Source organism: Artemia sp. Qi Xiang Cuo, chromosome 13, assembly GCF_049724085.1.
Source record: "Artemia sp. Qi Xiang Cuo chromosome 13, ASM4972408v1, whole genome shotgun sequence".
NCBI classification, from domain to species: domain Eukaryota; kingdom Metazoa; phylum Arthropoda; class Branchiopoda; order Anostraca; family Artemiidae; genus Artemia; species Artemia sp. Qi Xiang Cuo.
In genome coordinates this window covers 26,720,017-26,739,356 of record NC_142806.1, presented here as the reverse complement: position 1 = coordinate 26,739,356, position 19,340 = coordinate 26,720,017, and the positions used below count along the sequence as shown (strand labels likewise).

The 19,340-nt window shown below is 34.2% G+C and overlaps 1 protein-coding gene and 1 pseudogene across 1 annotated transcript in view; both read right to left on the bottom strand.

The window, feature by feature from the left end:
* Positions 1–2,774: 2,774 nt before the first annotated feature.
* The window catches only part of LOC148945129 (uncharacterized), a 26,530-nt gene continuing 9,964 nt past the window's right edge, over positions 2,775–19,340 (bottom strand). The window contains exons 2-4 of the mRNA XM_089099271.1: positions 15,690–15,856; positions 9,995–10,131; positions 2,775–3,074 (exon numbers count right to left, since the gene is read on the bottom strand). Coding sequence (XP_088955397.1) covers positions 2,819–3,074; positions 9,995–10,131; positions 15,690–15,856 — 560 coding nt within the window. The 3' untranslated portion in view covers positions 2,775–2,818. The remainder of the gene's footprint in view (positions 3,075–9,994; positions 10,132–15,689; positions 15,857–19,340) is intronic.
* Positions 5,667–6,563, bottom strand: LOC148945130 (ubiquitin recognition factor in ER-associated degradation protein 1 pseudogene; annotated as a pseudogene).

Below are 19,340 nucleotides of genomic sequence, written 5' to 3'. Positions count from 1 at the left end.
AGATGAGGGCATAAGAAAGGCTGGTAATTATAGTGAAATTAGAAAATTTAAATTTTCCATTTAATTAAATAAAAACTTAATTTTTTCAGATAAAACAAATACAGTTAAAACAATAATCTTTTTGAAATCTTTGAATTTGTAGATTTTATTATAACTTATTTAATTTTCCGTAATATTTGCCTATTCTGGCGTCTTTTTCAAACCCCTCACTCTTGACGCAAATCCTTGCGTGTGTGCTTACATAAGACAGACGGGTTGACTGCAAAAGGGTATGTGGTCGTGTTGGAACTCAAAATTTGACTTAGCTATAAAGATTCTAGGTGTGAGAAAAAAATGCAATTGACATGAATAAAAAATGAATTAATTCAATACATGAATGTGCTGAATAAATAAAGTAAATAAATGAGAATTAAATGAAATGAATAAATTCAGTACCAGTTAGAAGATTCAGAGCACTACGAATGGTTGGCAGAAGCTTCGAAATGTCTCAAGAATATTGGAGAAGAGATGAAAAAAAATTCCACTGGCCAAAATAATTTACTCTTTTCCAATTCACCAAGAATATGCACTGTTGCATGGCAAAGAAAATTATTATCCACATGTTTGTATTTTTGGAAGAAGAAAGATGTATGTCTACCAGCTATAAATCTCAAACCATGTACCATGTTCTAAATAATATTAAACTTTAATAATTACCCTATCGATATGAAGTTAAAAAAAATGGTGCGATTGTGACACATTGGGTAACACAAGCTGGCAATACTACCTTTATAGAGATCTAATCAATTTATTCTCAGGAGACGATTTCTTGATATTGGTTGATGAGTATTGTGATTCATAGTTGGTGGCTCATCTAGCCCGCTAAGTCGTTGCAAATCGGTCCCAATCTGCTGTTAGTCCGCAACATAAGAATGTCGCATAAAATAACCAAAATTTGTCCTCGAAATAACAAAATTTGGAATAGAAATTGGGGAATATAGCATTGTATTTTTTAAATATTTTAATTCAAATTGTGGAGCTTTTAAAGGCTCATCTTTAAACGACAACTAGCGACAAAAATTCTTGCCTTTTAGTAGTTTTCATTTTTTGTGTCCTTTTTGCTTTGGTTCTTTTTGTTTTTCTTTTTTTTTGACTAACTTGCATAGGTCAGAATCATAATTACACAACTTGAAGCTTCACCATTTAAGTAACAATTAAAATTTGACACTAGACGTTTAAACTTAAATTAGGAAGCAAACTTGCCTTTTAGTAGTTTTAATTTTTTGTGTCCTTTTTGCTTTGGTTCTTTTTGTTTTTCTTTTTTTTTTGACTAACTTGCATAGGTCAGAATCATAATTACACAACTTGAAGCTTCACCATTTAAGTAACAATTAAAATTTGACACTAGACGTTTAAACTTAAATTAGGAAGCAAACTTAATTAAAATTTAAACTTTTGTTATTACCACGTACGCTGTGCTATGAGTTGAATTTAAAATTCCGTGGGTTAATAGTTGCAAACCGGTCAAAACTCGGGTAGAATGGGGAGTGGCAGAGAATTTTCACCGGGGGGGGGGGGGGAAATCGGGCAACTTTTTTATTGTTTTTCCAGAGGAGAGGGCCACTGACCAATTCTAAAGAAGGAATAGGAGAAACCCCAAGGGAGGAATCCATGTTTTTTATCTTAACCTCGTCATGAAAGACTATTGCTACGAAAGAATTTTCTATAGCAAATTTATTACGGGAAACCATTCGGCTGGGATAATTAAAAGGGCAACATATGCCATTTTGATCGAAAATGAGTTGTATATGTGTTGTGGATAAACTCAGCACGAAGAATAAAATTGCGCAGTCAGAAATGTCCTATTCTTTGTCCTATACTCTGTTCTTTCGGATTTTGAAATTATTTTACGGAGTTATTATATGGGGCCTTGGCATTCCACTTTTTTCAAGGAAAAAGGAGACATAGGCCTACGCCATAAAATGGAAGAACTTTGAATTCACTTGGAATAATTGAATTTAATTTATACCACTGAAAAAAGCATGAAAAGTTGGTTCAGAATACGTCCCTTTTATTTCGTCAAGTTTTTCCGTCCTGGCAATTTTTTTCCGTGTTTTGGCTCTCCTGAAAAGTTACAAAACTAGCGTATGTCTCGTTTTTAAATATCACAGCCGTATTGACAAAATGAATCAAGATGAAGGCAGACTAGTTCTCATCTGGCTCCGAAATATTATCAAGTTACGAAGGGTTGTGCTTTTCAGAAATATTAGAAATATAACAGCCTTATTAGGTCCAAGGCCTAACATAGTTTGGCCTTTAACTTCAAAAGGCGTTATGTTATACAACATAAATCCTAAGGGCAAGTGAAAACTTTAAAAGGGGTTTCGGGTTTTAAAGTATTATTCTTGACCAGTTGATTGTAAAAGGAAGAGTTTTTTTTACGCCGAAATTATTTTGCGACTTGACTTGGCATTCTCATGACGTGACGTCACCAAAACAATAGTTTGATTTTCGAACTATTTCTCTGAGTGATAGAAGAGGACATAACGAATATTAAAATAAATTAAATTTCTGTTAATATCTTAACAATTACTCAAGATAGTGTAAAATAGTTTGGACAGATGGGTAGAGCTTCCGCAGTGTCAAAGGGAGGGCCGTTAATCTTTGTCTTACAGACAATGTCACAGAACAGTTTTTGTCTTCCCCAAGCTGTATTCTAAAAATATGTATGTACTGTTCAATCATAAACTCATATATATATAATTTATTAATAAAAATCGTTATCTTAATGCGGGTTAAACACAACAAACTAATATAAATAAAACAAATATGGAAGTAACTAGTTATGTTTCCGATCGTCTAAGCTTTGAAAAGATGGCCGTGCGAAAAACTGGCCAAAGGGTGACCTATGATTACCAATTTGAGGTGGTATAGGCTGAACAGATGGTGGCATTGAACTGGATGAATAGCCAGCTGATCCAACTGCAGAGGGGAAAATTTGTGGTTGTAAAACATCCAGTGGTAGTGCTTGTCGACTCTGGTTTAAAAATACGGATTGGTTTTGGGATGAAGGGAACCCAGGTTGACTGAAAAACCTATAAAAGAAACTATGTTAGAAATAAATGAGTAGTGGCGTTGATTATGACAGGATATTCAATGGTAATCATTCATAAGTAAAATCCTACTACTAACAACTCACCACAGCACCAAGCCGCCTGAGGCCAACACAACTACGCATGCTGCTCCTCCATTCCAATCTATTCATAGCCTGCCTCTTTACACCCTTCAATGAAGTTTCAGTTTTCTTTAAATCTTACTTTATGACATCCTCCCGCCCCAATCGCGGACGGCCTGCCTTCCATTTAGCCCTAGTCGGTTGGCAAAGAGAACAATCTTTGGCAATATGTCATCTTTCATCCCCAGAACGTGCCATAGCCATCTCAACCTTTCGCTCATTATAGCCCTAGAAAGCAGGATTGACCCACACTTTTCGTACAGCCTACTGTTTGAAATATGGTCGTTCAGCAGGGTACCCAGAAAAATCCGCAGCAAATTGCTCTGGAAAACATCAAGCAAATCTTCATCTGCTCTTCGGAGTGCCCATGTTTCAGAGCCGTATTTGACCACTGCCATCACTGTAGCTTCCAATATTCTAATCTTGGTCTGCAGAATTTTCTTCCTATTCTTCCAAACTTTTTTAACTGTGAAAAAACAACCTGAGCCTTGGCTATTCTACTTTACCATATTCACTGCTCCCACCATCTTTACTAATAATACTACCAAGGTAAGTGAAACTGCCCACCTGATCAATCTTTTCGTTACCCAACGTCACTTTTCATCTTCACTTATTCCTAGCCTTAGTTACTTAGTCTTCTTAGCATTTATTTTCAAGCCTATTTTAGGACTTTAAACTCGCAAAACCTCTAAAAGTTCGTTCGTTTTGCTCATGTTTTCATCTAGGATACTTAAATCCTCAGCATAATCTAAGTCCAGGAGAGTTTTTCCTCCCCATTCGATTCCGTGGTCTTCCATTGCCTTTCCTGTGCTTCTTAAGACAAAATCCATCAAAACGATCCATATCGAAAGTTCCAACCTTCTCGAATTATCAAAATTAAAAAGATGCTCAATAATACAAACTATGTCAAATACACCAAAAACTAACTGTAGAATATGTAACTTTTTTCTTGCTCCGTTAACATTCAGGCAAAAAACGTTAGCCCACGTAAAAACTTCGGTGATCAACGCCTTGCCTGTATTGGCATATCACTATGACCCCCCCCCCCCCCCCCCGATGCTCGTTTTTTTAACTATTTGCACTAAAAGCTGGAGTTCATATGGCTACTACGGAAGTTTGAGCACTTTATACTTAGATCAGGACAAGGATTCTCACGGCTGTTACTATATTTACCAGCACATTTACTTCATTTCAATTGATTAGTGCAGTAAGGAGCTAAATGAGAGAAACTTGGCACTTAAAGTATTGTTTTGGTCTTTTCAAGGGTTTGGAAAACTTGATAAAGGCAATATTCAATCTTAGTACCATATTTAAGTTCCACTTCCAACTCCTCTTGTGAACGAAAGCTTAGCTGCACAACCAAAGACTGTCCGAAACGCCTTGCACCAACAAAACTTTCGACTTCGATCACAATGTTCAATACATCGAAATCTCTATCAATGTTATTAATGAAAGATCTTAAGCCGAACTGGCCAGCCATTACAAAAACCAGCAAAGAGAAAAATCTAAAAAAAAAAAAAAAACACACGAGACTGTGGCCAGTGGAGAGAAAAGAAAAGACAAATGCAAAACAACGCGGATATTTCGCCTGTATCACAAACACCAGAGTTACTCTGGTGTCCTCACTTAAGTAACTCTATAATAATAGCATCTTGGTCTGTTGGGGTAAATTTTGCGCTAATTTTACATTTTTTTTTGTTTTTTTGGTTTGTGGTTTATTGGTTTTTATTTTTATCTTGTTTTTTTTTATCATGTTCTTATTGTGTTTATGTTATGTTAAAGACACCTTGTTTGGATACAGGCAAAATATCCACGTTGTTTTGCATTTGTCTTTTCTTTTCTCTCCACTGGCCACAGTCTCGTTTGTTTGTTTTTTTTGAGATTTTTCTATTTGTTGGTTAATGTTATTAATCCCCAGAAACTCTTTCTTGACTACTCTCGAACGAATATAGAGATCCTCGGGAATCGTGGCTTTGACACTAGAAGCAGAAATTCAATCCTTCATGTGAATAACCAAGCGATTTCTGCCACGTTCAACGTGCTGCACCTTGTCAATTTGTCCTAGCTTTACAAGAAACTCACGCTGCACTAAGGGATTGTTAGACTGTAAGCTAGCTGGTATGTTAGACAATACAACTGGGCAGCTTATCGGCTTTGGTGGCGCAGGAGCGGGCCAAACAATTGACCTTGTATCACTAACACTGAGTATAGACTCGTTTTGTTTCAACTAAATGGGTAAGCATACTAGCACAGCCGTTCAATCTCGAAGCTATGATAGTATTTGGCTCATCTGGTATCGTCGGCACATCTGAGGGATCAAAAATCATGAAAAGGTTTTTTTTTGTTTTTTTTTTGGTTTAAAGCAAAGATGAATAATTATATATTTGCATAATTTCGGAATATAAACTCAAATTAAAAAAACGTGTTAATTGAAATAAAACCTTCTTCAATTTTATTCTCCTCTGTGTCGCATACTAAATCCTTCTCCTGTAAAAGCTTTAAACGTTGTTTCTTCTTCAACTTGCAATACAGCTTTGGGTTTCGCTCTTCTTATAAAAGTTAAGGTGTCGTCTGTCCAATCATAATCCGGAATACCTCTTTTGTATTCAACCTTTGGAGGGGGGACAGGCTCCAATGACAGACCAGCTTTCCCAACTTTTCCATCAAGCCTATTTCCAGCGCATGCAAAAGCTCTGAATCCTGTTGATTCTGGCATCATGTTGCTAAAGTCTGTGATTTCTTCTTCTTCTTGTTCAGGCCGAGGGGTTTGAGGTTCAACATAACCAACTGGAGGTTCAAACTCAGCATTCATGTCACACTCAATGATTGAAACAGCATCTTTTGGCTTCAATTCCAGTACAAGCAGCTCATATATCTTATTATTGTACATAATTGCTATAATGTCACCTTTAGTCAGGCAAGCAAAATTCCGCAGCGTATTTTCAAGTACTGTTTTTGGATTTGTTATATCCAAGAAGTCCACACTTAGAGGTTGAAACTTTGCGTAGGTGGCAACTGCTAAAGTCACTGATTCTATTTGAATAAGGTCCCCTTCATTCAATTGTAGATTCTCCATCATCCAATATGGAATATGAACTCTTCCCTCTTGGGCGACAAATTCCAAAACACCACAATGAGTCATTCTTCCTTGTCTTTCATTGGTGAGCTTGAACATCATAGGATAACTTATATCAAGACGAGTTAAAAGATCAAGGGCACTAGGCGGCATTAAAATTTTCCCTCCTTTATATAGGTCTTGTTTGTCATCTGGGAGCATTGAAACTGAATGACATCTATATTGCATGAAAAACCTGCTAGGCATTACCTGCATAAATGGGAATCGAAACATTTTATATTCTTGTAACCTAAAGACAATAAATCAACATGAGAATTAATTTATATTCCGATTCCTAACACCAATTTATACTAAGATTCAAATTTTTGGTTTTCTTTTTTCAGGTTTTTGAATTTTTGAATTCCCTTGTTAATATATATAAAAATAATTTTGCAATTACAAGTTTTTTGTTCTTTAAGACATTTAATGGAAACTTCTCCATCCGTTAAAATGTTCAATTTTTCCACATAAGTGTGACAACGCCATTGCAATACTGCAATGATGTACACAAAAATGACGTCACTGACATGGATCTTTTTTCAGAAATTAAGGCTTTTAATGAATTTTCTTAAACTTCTGAACTGTCTAGATCTACAGCCCTCCAGCCCCACCTTGAACGACAATGAAACTCACTTTTTTTTTCATGTGTGGCACGGATGTATCCAATTTTTTTTTTTTTTTTTTTTTTTTTTTTTTTTTTTTTTTACTGCTAGTACAGTAACAATGGGTTTATTTTAAAAAATATATATACATAATCGATTCCCTGAAGCAATGCTTGTGCGTAGTAGGGTCTAAGAACATCATAGCGAGCTGTTTAAAGGTTTATTTGAAAGGAAATTGCAATTGCTATATTTAGTACCTTTTGTAAGTATTATTCCTTTCATATTACATTGGCAATGTATTGTTGTTTCGTCAGGTAGTTTTTCACAAAATCTGCATTTCAACGCTACAAACTATAAGAAAAGGCACTCATCACAAGCACTACCAACTATCAACTCAAAAAACCGGAATCTTCTTATAGAAGAAGAAACTGAACTCACCTAAAAAAACCGACACCATCTGGTGTTTTTCAGCAATATCTTAAAGTTAATTATAAAAACTTAAATTGAAAATATCAGTTGTAGTTCCTTTTTTATCATTTATCCTTTTTTAACTAGCCAATGAGATGCATACTAACCCTAGCCATATTTATCTTATAGTCAATGAAAAAAGGTAAAAAACTATTAGAAGGTGCTAGGCTCGATCCAAACAAGTATAACTCTCTAATTGATATTCAAATTTCAATAAATTAAAATTAAGCATGTTTTAAATGGCTCTATTGGGGTAGCTCTCGTCTTTCAATAGTGTAGTTTTTTAGTTTCGTAGTATCATTCGCACTTTTCTGTACTTTAATCGTACTTTTTTCTTACTTTTTTATTCCTCTTTTATCAATTTCCTTTCTTTTTTTCAGTTTCTAGGATTTTTCAGTTTTCTTCTCTTATCTTTATTGCTTTCTTTACCCTTATTACCAGTTTTTGTACTTTTGTTCACAGTTTGAATGTACTTTATTCGTATTTTAATCCTACTTTATTCGTACTTTTCTATATCTCTTTTGTCAGTTTCCTTTTTATTTTCAGTTTCCTATTCTTCAGTTTCCTTTTTATTTGTAAGTTTACTTTCTCTTAATATCAGTTTCTGTATTTTTACTGGTAATTTACTTGTGCTGTATTTGTATTTTAATCGCACTTTATTCGTACTTCTTTATTTCTCTTCTATCAGTTTCCTTTTCAAATTTCAGTTTCCTATTTTACAGTTTCCTTATTTTTTTTATCTGTTTCCTTTCTCTTAATCTCAGTTTCTGTACTTTTAATCGCAGTTTATTTGTACTGTATTCGTACTTTAATCGTGTTTTGTTCTTTCTTTTTTATTTCTCTTTTATCATTTTTTTTTTATCAGTCATTATCGTATCTGTTTGCTGCAACTAGGGAATGAAGCATCATCCATCTTTGGTTTTCTGTTTCAGTGGACGACAAAATCATGATCACAAAATTGGTTCAGTTTTGAAAAAACCGTATTGAAAAAACTGTTTTATTTTTCTAAGATCAGAGTTTGCGTGTGCGGCAAACATAGATGCCCCTAGTGCATGGAGAAGTAAGATCTGCTCTATGCCGACAATCGTTAATTTGTCCGATTGCGAATTATTTTCTCTAATGTTGAAAATTTTATCATATCAACATTAAGTTTCTTGTATGGCCTACATAAAACATGGATGAATATAAAAAAAATAAAAGGTTTAAGAAGACATACATAACTGACCACAAAATAAGTAAAAATATAATGACTCGATAGACTTCGCGTTTTCCAAACTAAAAATAGACTTTATTGATTCAATTCCAGCGTATTTTAAGCCAGCTTTCGAACTAAAAATTCTTTCAAGATTAGCGCCATTTTTGAGCGTTTCTTTTCGGTGATTAACGCAATTTTGAGGGTTTGACGCGATAAAACTGAATAAATCGATACTGGTTTTTGAAAATACATGGAGGTGTAGCCTGTCCGGTCTCACGCAATATACAGCTTCATTGCTTAGTCAAACAATTTTTTTTTGTTTATTTTACCAACTTAAAATTTTAATCATGAACGGGTGAGGGGTAAACCTTTAAAAATACTCCAAAGGGGACAGAGGTTTGGAAAATGCTATTTTGTAAAGAGAAACGTCCTACCCTTTTCTAGACGTATTTTTTTCATGTCTTTTATAAGTTTAGTCGTCAGAGGTAGGCTATTCAGATCTGGTCTTTCCTTGTCAGTATTGAAGGTGGTGTGTATTGAGCCTAAATAAGGGATTCTATCAAACAGATGTTGATTACCAGTGAAAAAAGTATGTTTGAAACATGTATAACATTTTACTACCTCAGAAAAAATATAATAGAAAATATTAAAAGACATTTTATGAAGATTGCCTCGCATGGCCATGCTTGTGCTCGAAAAACTAACCTACAACTTGAAAAGAAGAAGATGAACATGTCCAAGATTTAAACTAATGGTCTATCATGATGAAAAAGTTTTTAGGATCTTGCCTGGCTACGTTTGTGATATGAAGAAGTAAACTATTTTAATATTGACAATCCTTGGTCCCCCAAAAAGTCTAAGTAGCACTGAGAGAGGAGTGAGGGGAATAACATTAATCTGTCTAAGAGCACTATCCACAGCAACAGCAAGCAAACAAGCGAACGACATTTCAGGATCAATTTTTATTCGAATTAATTCAATAAATATTATATTTATGCCTTGTTCAACAATAGGATTCAATGCAACCCCTACTTGGATAGCGTAATTTACATAGGAATAATTAATGTTAGAAACCTCATATTGGATAAAAACAGTGTAGTTACCCACCGTAATTTTATGAATTATTAAATTTTCCCCAAGGTGGGGTAGGGATTTTTTTTTTACTTTTATAAATAAATATACGAAAAAGTTTTTTATTCCAGGGGAGGGGAGAGTTTCAATAAAGATACGACAAAAGGTGTCTTCCAAACCTGGTAGAGCAGTCCCCCTCCCTCCTTCCACCAATTGACGCCCTGATGAAAGAAGTGCTGAGTAACATGTGTATATAAGCTCCAGAAAATCGTAAAACGATGGCCAAAAAATGCGTGTTTTTCTGTATTTGTAACACTAAGTATCCTTACCACAATCTGTCTCCAACAAATAGAGGTCTTGGTGCTAGAACTCCAAGAGATGAATAGTATTGTTGAGCCAGTGTTTCAAGGTCACTTGTGTATTTCCTTTTCCATTTCGTTCGACGATTTTGAAACCAAATTTTTATCTGAGTATAGAGAAATTGATTAAAGTAACTAGTATCAAACAGTTCGTGGTAACAAACTGCAAGTAAGGAGCAACCCGGTTCAATAGTAACCGAACCTCTAAAAAGAGAATTTTGATAACAGCAGATACATCAAAAGAATCGGATTTTTATGTTTATTTCAAATATACAAGTTTCATCAAGGCTTCTATCTGAGAAAATTTGCAATTTTGTATTTTTTTGCCAGAATAGAAATCATGGATGCGTGTTAATTTTTTATTTATTTTTTTACAAGGGTGATTGCATCGATCCAGCAGTCCTAAAATATCGTGAGAGGGCTCATCCGAACGGAAATGAAAATTTCTAGTGCCCTTTTTAAGTGACCAAAAAATTGGAGGGCAACTTGGCCCCATTCCACGCTCATTTTTTCCCAAAGTCACCCAATCAAAATTTTAAGATAGCCATTCTGTTCAGCATAGTTGAAAACCCAGTAAACATATCTTTAAGGATGATTTGATCCCCCACAGTTCCCGGGGGAAGGGCTGCAAGTTATGAACTTTGCCCATTGTTTACATATAGCATTGGTTATTGGGAAGTAAACGGACGTTTTCTGGAGGTATTTTTTTCTGGTGGGGGGATCGGATGAGGGGTTTACATGGGAGGATCTTTGCATAGAGAAAGTTTTCTTGGGGGAAGGGACATTTCTATGAAGGGGGCACCGGATTTCCCAGCATTATTTAGAAAACGATCAGTAATTAAATTAAAAAAAACAATTTTTTCATCTGAAAGTAAGGAGCTACATTAAAACTCAGAACGAACAGAAATTATTACGTATATGAGGGGGTTCACCCCATAGTCAATACCTCGCTCTTTACGCTGAAGTTTGTTTTAGTACTTTCAAAAGAACTATCTATTCTAATTAAGCAGCCCTTGTGTTTAAGGGGTTATTCTTAAAGAATTGGAACAAAATCTAAACTTGAGCATAAAGAGCGAAGTATTGAATAGGGGGCGAACCACTTAGTATACGTCATAAAAGTAAATGAATGTAGAAGTTCGTTACGTAGGTTGATTCGTAAGTTACGTCAGATTAAAATTATGAGAAAGCCATTTAGCCAAAAAAATTTAGAATTAATATCCAAATTTCATTTTAATTATTCACGTAAGGTGAATCAAAATCAAAACCTGTGTTAATTCAAAAAACATTCAGAAATTAAATAAAAAAAACAATTTATTTTTTCTGAAAGTAAGGAACAACATTAGAACTTAGAACGAACAGAAATTATTCCGTATATGAAAGGGGCTGTTCCCTCTCCAACGCCTTGCTCTTTACGCTAAAGTAATTTATTGTTTTAAAAAACAGAATTGTGAGTCAGGGTTAAACTTTAGCGTAAAGAACGAGGCATTGAGGGGGGGGGGTGCAGTCCCTTTAACAGAGGGAATAATTTCTGTTCGTTTTAAGTTTTAATGTCGCTCCTTACTTTCATTAAAAAAAAAAAAAAATTAGTTTAATTTATCAAAGAAGACAAATTGACACCTATTGGCATCTCAAGGAAAAACATTCTAAGGAATTTTTTTTTTTATAGCATATCAATATAACTGTAATCCAATTTAGTTAACTTTACTTATTTATTTGCTTATAACCCCAACATACAAAAATGTATATTGATGGAATAGTAATTACGAAACAAAAAAAAAAATAATAATAAAAAAGAGGCTTTACAATCTCTTGAAAGTTCTGATACTTACAAAGCCAGTAAAGAGATTAGACCACAAACAAGTCTTCCACAAGCACAACTTAACTTTCTCAACTTAAAGATGATGTTGATGTTTAATAATTTATATATTATGTAAGTAATATAATTACACTAAAAAATTGATATTTTACTTAAGTGAAACTTCTCCCCTTCTCCTCACTACCCTTTTTTACCACTCATTGTGTAAAAGTTATTTACTTTGTATGGACATTCTTTTTTATAGTTTATTTTACACTAAATTGCTTTAAAACTTATGTCTCAACATTACCAGAAAAAAAATAAAAAAAGGACAAAAAATTTTTTGGTAATATAGGATACAAGTTTCAAAGTAATATAGCCAAAAATAAACTACACAAAAAGAATGTTCGTAAGCTAAAACAACTTTACACAATAAATGGTAAAAATGGGCAGCGATGCCCATTGTACTAGTAGGCCTACTGTAAAATTGTCGTTACTATGTGCTAAGTTTTGTTCTTTACTAGGCCGCCCTTAAGGGGGCAACCATGATAGACAACTTTAACATTTTAATGTAATAGTTTCCTCACTTATAAATGCTACTACTACTACTACTAACAATTTACCTCAGCACCAAGCCGCCTGAGGCCAACACAGCTCCGCAAGCTCATCCTCCATCTCAATCTATTCAAACCATCCCTCCTTACACCCTCCCAGGAAGTTCAAATTTCCCCTAAATCATTCTCTATGACATCCTCCCACCTCAACCGCGGACGACCTGCTTTCCGTGTAGCCCTGGACGGTTGGCCTAATCAACTCTTTGGGAAAATTCAAAAATTTATCAAAATTTAGTCAAAATTCACTACACAAAAAGAATGTTCCTAAGTTAAAACAACTTCACTCGATAAGTGTTAAAATGGCTTAAATTTATGAAAATATAAAGTTAATTTTGACTAGACTACTACTTGAAAAGAAGAAAGCAAACATGCCCAATCAATGGTATATAAATCAATGGTTTATAGCAACAAAAACATTTCCAGAACATAGCTCCGCGGTTTTTCTTCTAAAAATGCAAATGCTGATCTTTAAAATTTAATTTCAGCCGGTTTAATATCAGCCGGTCAAATTATATCAGCCGGTTAAATTATAAAATTTAATTTTAATATCAGCCGGTCAAATTATATCAGCCGGTTAAATTATAAAATTAAATTTTTATATCAGCCGGTCAAATCCCCAATTACTTCATCTTTCCTTGAGAAAAAATCCAATGAAGATCATTTCACTACTGATTTCAATAGTAACATGCAGGGTTGTCACTCCTTGGGATATCCCAAAGGGTTTTGATTTCTCTCTGCGTCTGAGACCCTTGGAAAAGTATTTATATTAGCAGTACCTTTAAAAGGTATATTAAATATGAATGACAGCATTATATTATTTTTTTTTTCAAACATTGGGATTTTTTTGCAAGTAAATATTAGGATATATTTAAATTTTCAGTGGTAACCCTGGTTTTATGTAAAACGAAAGGATAAATCAGTATTTTACGATTTAGTGCCAAAAGAAGTTTTTGCTTTAATAACACAGATAGGCATTTGCTGGTTAAATAAAGCGAATCAAACTAGGAATTCTTAAACATTAAGAATTGTCAGGAAGACGAAAATAGAAATTATTTTGGAATGCTGTATCAAATTCTAGTTCAACTAATTAAAAATCTGAATGCATAACTCAAGATTGGGCGTGGTTGGACTCCCAATTGATCAATAATATTTATACATCTTTATTTGGTTTCGTTTCCACTACTTCCTACACCTATTTCCAAATATTGCATACCACTTGATGTATACCTCTGTTTCAAATTTTATAACTTAATAAGACGAAATATGATAAAGTCGTCATAATTTACAACACACTTAATTGTAGTCCTTATCAGAGGTCACATTTTTTCCCCCTTTTTTTTACCCGAAACAACTTTTGATTCTTTTTTTTTATAATGGCACCTATTGGGGGAGGCAGAGGGAGCGATTGAAAAAACTCGTATTCTTATTTAAGTTCTGACTGTTTTCCAAATAATACCAGGAAATCAGCCCCTCTCCCTGTGAAAATGCTCACTAGAAAATTATCCCTGAAAACATTCTTCCCAGGGAAAATCCTCCTCCCCCGGAAAGGAATTCCGAATATTTCCCAATAAAAAATTGTATATGTAAACAATGGACAAATTGCACAGCTCACAGCACTTTCCCCTGGGCTGTGGGGGTCATGTTAACCACAGAGGCGTATTAATTGTAATTTTCAATTATGCTGAACCAAATAACTATGTCCGAATTTTGATCAGACGTGTTTGGAGAAAAAGGGATGTGAGAGGGGGGATAGTCGCCCTCCAACCTTTTGGTCACTTAAAAAGTTCTTTTAGAACTTTTAATTTTGGCCTGAATGAGTCCTCTCCCGATATCCTAGGAAATTTTGTTCGGTACAATCATCTCTGAGGGAAAAAAATAATAAAAATCACTCGTTCGTGAGCTTTCTTCTGGTAAAAATACAAAATTCCACATTTTTGTATATAGAAACTTGAAACCCTCTACAGTAGGATTCTCTGATACGTTAAATTTAGTAGTGTGATTTTCATTTAGATTTCTTAACTTTTTAGGGTTGTTTCCCTCCTTTTTTTTAAATCCGACAAATTTCCCCAGGCTCGTGGCTGTTAATTACATTAGTTTACATATTTGATTTCATTTTTTATTACATTTTGATAACATTAAACTCTATGAATTTTATGTATTTGGAATCAGTATATAAAACAAATTATTTTGATGCATCTGTTTTTATCAAAATTCCATTTTTTTTTAGTTTGGGTTACTATTGGGCCAAATCGCTTCTTACTTGCAGTTCGTTACTATCCAAACAACCACAATTGCATCACTTAAAAGCTTGGGACTTACAAGCTAAGCTGATTCGGTTATCACTAACTGTTTAATTTTAAGCAAAAAAAGGTTCAACAATTTTTTTTTGGCCCAACTAAACACGTAAACACTCTGCTCGCTATGGTTCCAATATTAGGAATCGTTTTTGGATGGGGTCGAGGGTGAATTTTCTGCTGGGGGATTCTCCACGAGAAGAATTTTCCATGGGAAGGGAATTTTTTGGGCGGCAAACTTTTTAGGGGATATTTTGCCCGGGGAATTTTCCAGAATTCCTTTGCCGACTCAATTTTATATGTGGAGATGTTAGTGGTAATTTGCCGGGGTAAATTTTTACCGATATTGAATTGTCTCGAGGATAAATCCGTGGAGGAGGAATGGATTTTCTACCATTATTTAAAAAACCGATCAGAAATTAAATAAAAAAACAAGTTTTTTTCAACTGAAACTGTGAAGCAACAATAAAACTTAAAACGAACAGAAATTATTACTTATATGAGGGAAGTTGCCCCCTCCTCAATACCCCGCTCTTTACGCTGAAGTTTGACTTTTTGTCCAAGTTCTTTAAGAACGACTTCTGAAAAACAAGGGTTGGTTAATTAGAACAATAAGAAGCTTTTTTAAAAGTACTAAACAATCTTATTTAAACAACGTAGGTATTGAGGAAAGGCAACCCTCCTCATAGACGTAATAATTTCCGTTCTTTTTAAGTTTTAGTGTTGCTCCTTACTTCCGGTTGATTTTTTTTTATATCTAATAACCACAAACAATGACTCTATCTTCCTACATTTTAGATATCTTCCTCCATCATTTGCGTGGGGCATTTAGTTGTACGTTTTAACGTATTGCCATACTTGATACGTTTTCACGTTTTCTCCAAATTTCACAAAAAATTCTCCGAAGCAGTAAAAAACGGCATAAATAAGAATGGAATAAATGGAAGAAAATTTCACCTTACCTGAGTTTCTGTTAGCTTAAGCTGTTTAGAAAGTTGTAATCTTTTAGAGACAGACAAATACTTGTTTCTTTCGAATTCGGATTCTAGTGATTTAATCTGTGATGCAGAAAAAGCGGTTCGGGGTCTTTTCTTCCTTTCGTCAGAGGATGCATCGTCTTGTCCAGGGTCTGAAATTTTAATCTGCTTGATAAATTTTGCAAAGTGAGAGAAGGAGAGAAAAAATTAAATAAATCAAATAAGGAATGTATGCTTGGGTATTATTATCAAAAAATATAGTCGTCAAATTTCATTTCTTTGGAAGGGATTAAAAAATTTCGGATTTAAGTAGCCAGGCCTCTGAATATATTAAAACATTTTAACTGGTTATACATTTTTTTTAGAATTCAAACGAGCTTATTTTAAAGAAATTGTCTTGTGACAAATATTTCCCATTAAACACAGTTCTGACAATTTAATTTTCATTCATATTTTACTGAAAAGCAGCTTTTAGTTATGAGAATTTTTTTTTAATAATTTCAAAAAGAAGTCTAAAACCCATTTAAAATACCACAAACTGAAACTAAAATCATACTATTGAAAGTGTCAGTGTCGAAAACCCTTGCAGCACTGATGTACCTCCATATGTTTTAGCCCAGGGGTGACCCTATCGAACCATTGGTCGTAAAATCTTAAGCAGCGCGATAGTGCTGCCTAAGTAAAGAACGATGTAGACACAAATGTGTCATTATTTTTTTAGATCAAGGCATTTCGTATAGAACAAAATTTCGTAAAAACTTCTAAAGGGTCTCAGTTTACTGGAAAATGAAAGTTTTAGCGCCTTTTTAATAGTCGACAGTGATAGGAGAGCAACTAGCCCCTCCCCCCTCACACCAGTTCTTATGGAATGGGTAGCTGCATAAACTTCGGATGGGGCTCATTTGATTGGAAATTGGAAGTTATAGTGCCTTTTTAAGAGTCAATAGTGATTTGAGGGTAACTTTACTGAAAACAAAATACATTTTGAAATATTAATTTTAGCTCACATCGGGGCCAAAACTATAAAAAAAAACACGCAGATTCTTGGTTTGACAATCGATTTGTCACGGTCAAGAACCCTCAACTGGTGGTTTAAAGTTCCCCATCTTTATAACTGAGGAAAATCACATTTTAGCATGTGCATTGACAAAAAAAAAAAAAAAAAAAAAAAAAAAAAAAAAAAAAAAACCTGCAAAAGATACAGAAACGAGAACCAACAGCTTTGTTTTATACTTAACATATTGTCGCTATCGCACCTAAATCTGACATTGTCAAACTGTTATAATTACCAAAAACCGTTTTTTTGAGTACCAAAGGGAGGATTAGCAGGGCAATGTGTAGTCAATAGCCCTTAAATATTCCTGACCAACATAAAGCTTAGAAAATAGTTTTTGGCAATTGCCTCAGAAGTGTAAAAATGTCGGTTACGACCTTTACGCGTAACAGCGACAATATAGCAAAGTTTCATCATGTATTTCTAGTTACTGCCATTTGTTGAAGATGATGTAATATCATATTGGTAAATTATTCGCTATACTAACCATAAGCACTAACCGAAAAAAGCGACAGTAAATTGAGATAACATAAAGAAACACGTTGGGTTGTAAAACTGAGCCAGTTACCAAGCTCTATTATGACCCAACTATGATTTCATAACACAACTAGCTTGAATATTTATTCTTTATTGTTAATGAAAAAGCAGCCCTAAAGTAGAAACACAAATTAAAATATTAAAGCTGAAAGATTAGAGAAAAAGGTGTTTTAAATAGCCTGAGAGAACGCATAAATAGTTTTTGAGAGGAGATCAAGAGAGGCTCTGATGTAACAATTATACCGATAAAAAGTACTGGAATGAGAAGTTTATTATTTTTATAATGTTTCTGGCACTTGGTTGGTCATATAGAGGAAACAAAAAAAGAAAGAAACTTAAAAAACTAACAAAATCATGAGAAAAATCTTAATAGAAATAAGGCTAAGGTAAGCATTAGAAATACGCACTAGAGAAGATCGAAATGACGCGGGTGCTAATTTTGTAATGTTTCTGGCACCTAAAAAAAAGAAAAAAAAACAATAAAAGAAGAAACAAGAAGAGCGAGGGACCAGTCCCTGGATATGCTGAAAGGGACTTATTTTACGTGAAGAAGGGGGTGTATAAAGAAACATGTAAATTCATCTATAAATAAACTGAAACTATGACAGAAATGGTAAATGCCTTATCTTTTTAAAAGGCTAACAGAGGGTTGTGTCTAACTCGTTCAACTGTTTTCGTAATAAAAATAACGCGGAGTCCATTAACGTAACAGACTCTATCATACAGAACTTTCCAACCTAATCTACGTTGGCGGAGCGGTTACCGACTCTGGTGTCAGAGATATCTGGGTTTTCCGTGCAAAGAATGAAAGATAGAAAAAATTAAACTTGTTTTTTCCTCTAATGTTTATTCTTTCTGCTCTTCTGTCTTGTTCTTTCGTTAACTCTTCTGCTATTCTTTGTTTTGAATGTGTACCTTTTAATTTCTGAATCAAAGTCGTAATTATTTTTTTTTTTTTTAGTCTGGAATTATCATTTCTGGCAATCTGTCTAATCTTATCTAAATGTTTCTGAATTTAAAGTCCCGTCTTTGCAGGCATATATACGGGATTTAACTATGGGGGATGAATAAATTTAAAAAAAAGGGAAAAATATAAAGCATGTAGAAAGCATAAGAGGGATTGGGCATGGGCTTCTCGATATAAGTACTCCTTAACTGTTATAAAATTGGACGTCATTTGCCAGCTTAATCTTGCACTAAGAAAACCATTGTTACTTATTGTTGAACTAAGAAAACATTTGTTACTTATCGTTGCACTAAGAGGAGTAAGGTCTGATCGCTACAATATCAATTTAGAATCTTGTAATGCATCTGCACAAAGGAAAGAAAAATCCATCACTCCACCCCTGATATTGGTCGGAAAAGCCTCAAGGGAAACTCAAAAGGAAACTTAATAAAATTAGAAATCAAGCCCTATGGGAAACCCAATTTTTTGTTCTGATTTCAGTCCCCTTCCTCCGCAGAGAAAATATTCTACTTCTTCCTCCATTTAATGGCCAGACCTTTTTGTATGTTTTACAATATAAGGGCATAGCTCTTGGTCGCAGAAGCACACTGTCCACTCTGCAGGCCGGGCTTATGTGTACATCTCCAGGACTCGGAAGAAACCCGTTGAAAGCTATCTTCCAGGATACCCCAACCAAAAATTATTTGGATTCATGGACAGTTCATTTAGATCCATGGACAATTTAAATAAGGTGATTGTTTTGCTTTTGCAAGAATACCAAGTTAAAATTGTGTGGTTATTTTTTAAACTGAGTGCATCCTTTTTCAGGCATGGGTGTTCCTGTACATAACGTTTAAAATGTCAATATACTGGGTTTGAATTCAGAAATTTTTGTTCTATGCTCCTCTGTACATTTCAATTTTTCTTTCGAAACATTATATATACCCTGAAACAGCTTTTTATTTGGGCTTGTGGACATTGTGAAATGTATTTGCTACTTGGCAATCTTGAACATCCTCTATTTGAGTCTGAAGATATGACTACCATGAGCATTCACGAGGGATATTTTTTTGCAGGGGAGGGTTTACATACAAAAACT